At 51.4% G+C, this 1674-nt stretch overlaps 1 protein-coding gene across 1 annotated transcript; it reads left to right on the top strand.

Moving 5' to 3' along the window:
* Window positions 1-257: 257 nt before the first annotated feature.
* CSUI_010451 (dynein heavy chain family protein) lies at window positions 258-1337 on the top strand (the record flags this gene model as incomplete). The annotated part of the gene is made up of 2 exons (XM_068070555.1): window positions 258-504; window positions 1135-1337. The coding sequence occupies 2 exons, from the start codon at window positions 258-260 to the stop codon at window positions 1335-1337; spliced, it is 450 nt and encodes a 149-aa protein (XP_067917470.1).
* Between the last annotated feature and the right edge of the window lie 337 nt (window positions 1338-1674).

Here is a 1674-nt window from a genome sequence, read left to right as displayed (position 1 = left end):
TGGCATCTCTGCTCTACACACAACGACTTAACGAGGTGGGACTCTGTGTTAGAGCCTCGAATGCTCTTCCAAAGACGGCTGGGATGACCATGGTACGGGGAGGTGACACCGTCTTACTGTAAGGGCACTAGGATATGACTTCCTCAGGGGTGGTATGCCATGCTAGGCGCGTGGAAACCGCGTGACCTACGGTGAAGACCGCTGACTAGGACAGCTGTTCAACACTTTCCAGCGCTTTATTCTTTCAGTCACCCACGATGGCGGCACTACACCCCCGCCATCGTTGGATGATATCTCAGATTGTCGCGGCCTTTGGTCTTGAGGAAGACGAGAACGCTGTAGAAGCTTCGTTCCGTGGGCAGTTTTACCCAAAGATTGAGAAATTCCTGAATGGGACTAGTCGTCGTCAGTACGTCCTCTTTGGTTATCAAAAGCCAAGAGAGTCAAGAAATGCAACCCCAGGACCTCCCGATCCGTCCTTAGATGCCAAGCTCATCTGCACGGGTAAGTGCTCCAGAGGGATACCCAGGCATAGCACAAGAGGATAGTTAGCCTGTCGACAGTGCACCAGCGACACGAGCACTGAAGCCATCTCTCATCCAAGGCAACAAAACCGGGGGCGGTTTTCCTGGAGCATTATGATCTCTCGCTGAAATCGCAACCAGGTCCCACGGCATGCCCCTGTCAGTGAACAGCAGCAGAGTTGGTCTATTTCGCCTCGTTCGCTATAGCACACAGGAGCCTGCAGAGGCTACTTTCCCTCAATAGTTATGAGGCCTCACCAGAAATCACTGACATAATAGCCCTGTCAAGTGTCTCGCATTACCTCGTCGCAACTGACAAAGGGGATCAGTTGTATCGGTTTCTAGTACAGCAGCAGTCTCGAATGCCTAGGAAAAAAGGTCCTTTTCCTGGGCAGAAAAACCGGGGTTTTCTTCCACGAGGAAACTCTCCGAACTTCACGGAGCATGAGAAGGAACCTCTCAAAAATTGATACCGTACATTGGACACTCCTGGGGTGGCTCGGTACTCCCCTGAGAAATAAAGAAGGGAAGCCTTGGATGGTTTCGATTCGAGTCTCTTCACGGGAAAGCAAAACTGAAGGCTTTCCGATCTCTTCTGGATCTCCGTCAGATGGAACAGAGTCTGGGTTGGAGTCAAGGTCGATCTACTTTCTCAAGACAACGCCTCGCGGAAAAGCTGTAAACTTGAACGTTCCGTCTGATTGCGAGGTTCTCTTCGGGGAAGTTGCTGCAGCCCCTCTTTCCAGTCTAGATGTGACGCTTGCAGACGTCTTTCTCCCAGTCGTGGAGCGGTTCAATGAGAATGACTGGTAAGGAGGTTTTATGCCGAATGTAGACCCCCAGGTGCCCTTAGACGTAAGCCATCCAGAGGGACAAGCACGTCAACAAGCTCATGACCGATCTTAAACCTGCAGTCTGACTGTGGCGGCGCAGCAAGGTAGAATCTTCTTCACAGGAGACGTCTTTAGAGCTCGACAGCCCTTGGAACTGAGTTTGACAGGCAAAGAAGAACCCGACTCAACAATCTATGTACGTGGCACCGAGAGACTACCACATCGATGTAGTTAGCGGATAGATAGACGACGGGGCGCGAGTGTGTGAAAGATAAGAATTCAGCAGGCTGCTGTGGCACCTTGAACAGTTCTTTCCG

This window comes from Cystoisospora suis, assembly GCF_002600585.1.
Source record: "Cystoisospora suis strain Wien I chromosome Unknown contig_7466, whole genome shotgun sequence".
NCBI lineage: Eukaryota > Apicomplexa > Conoidasida > Eucoccidiorida > Sarcocystidae > Cystoisospora > Cystoisospora suis.
Note: the sequence above shows the minus strand (reverse complement) of the source record. Positions and strands in the feature narration are given on the sequence as shown.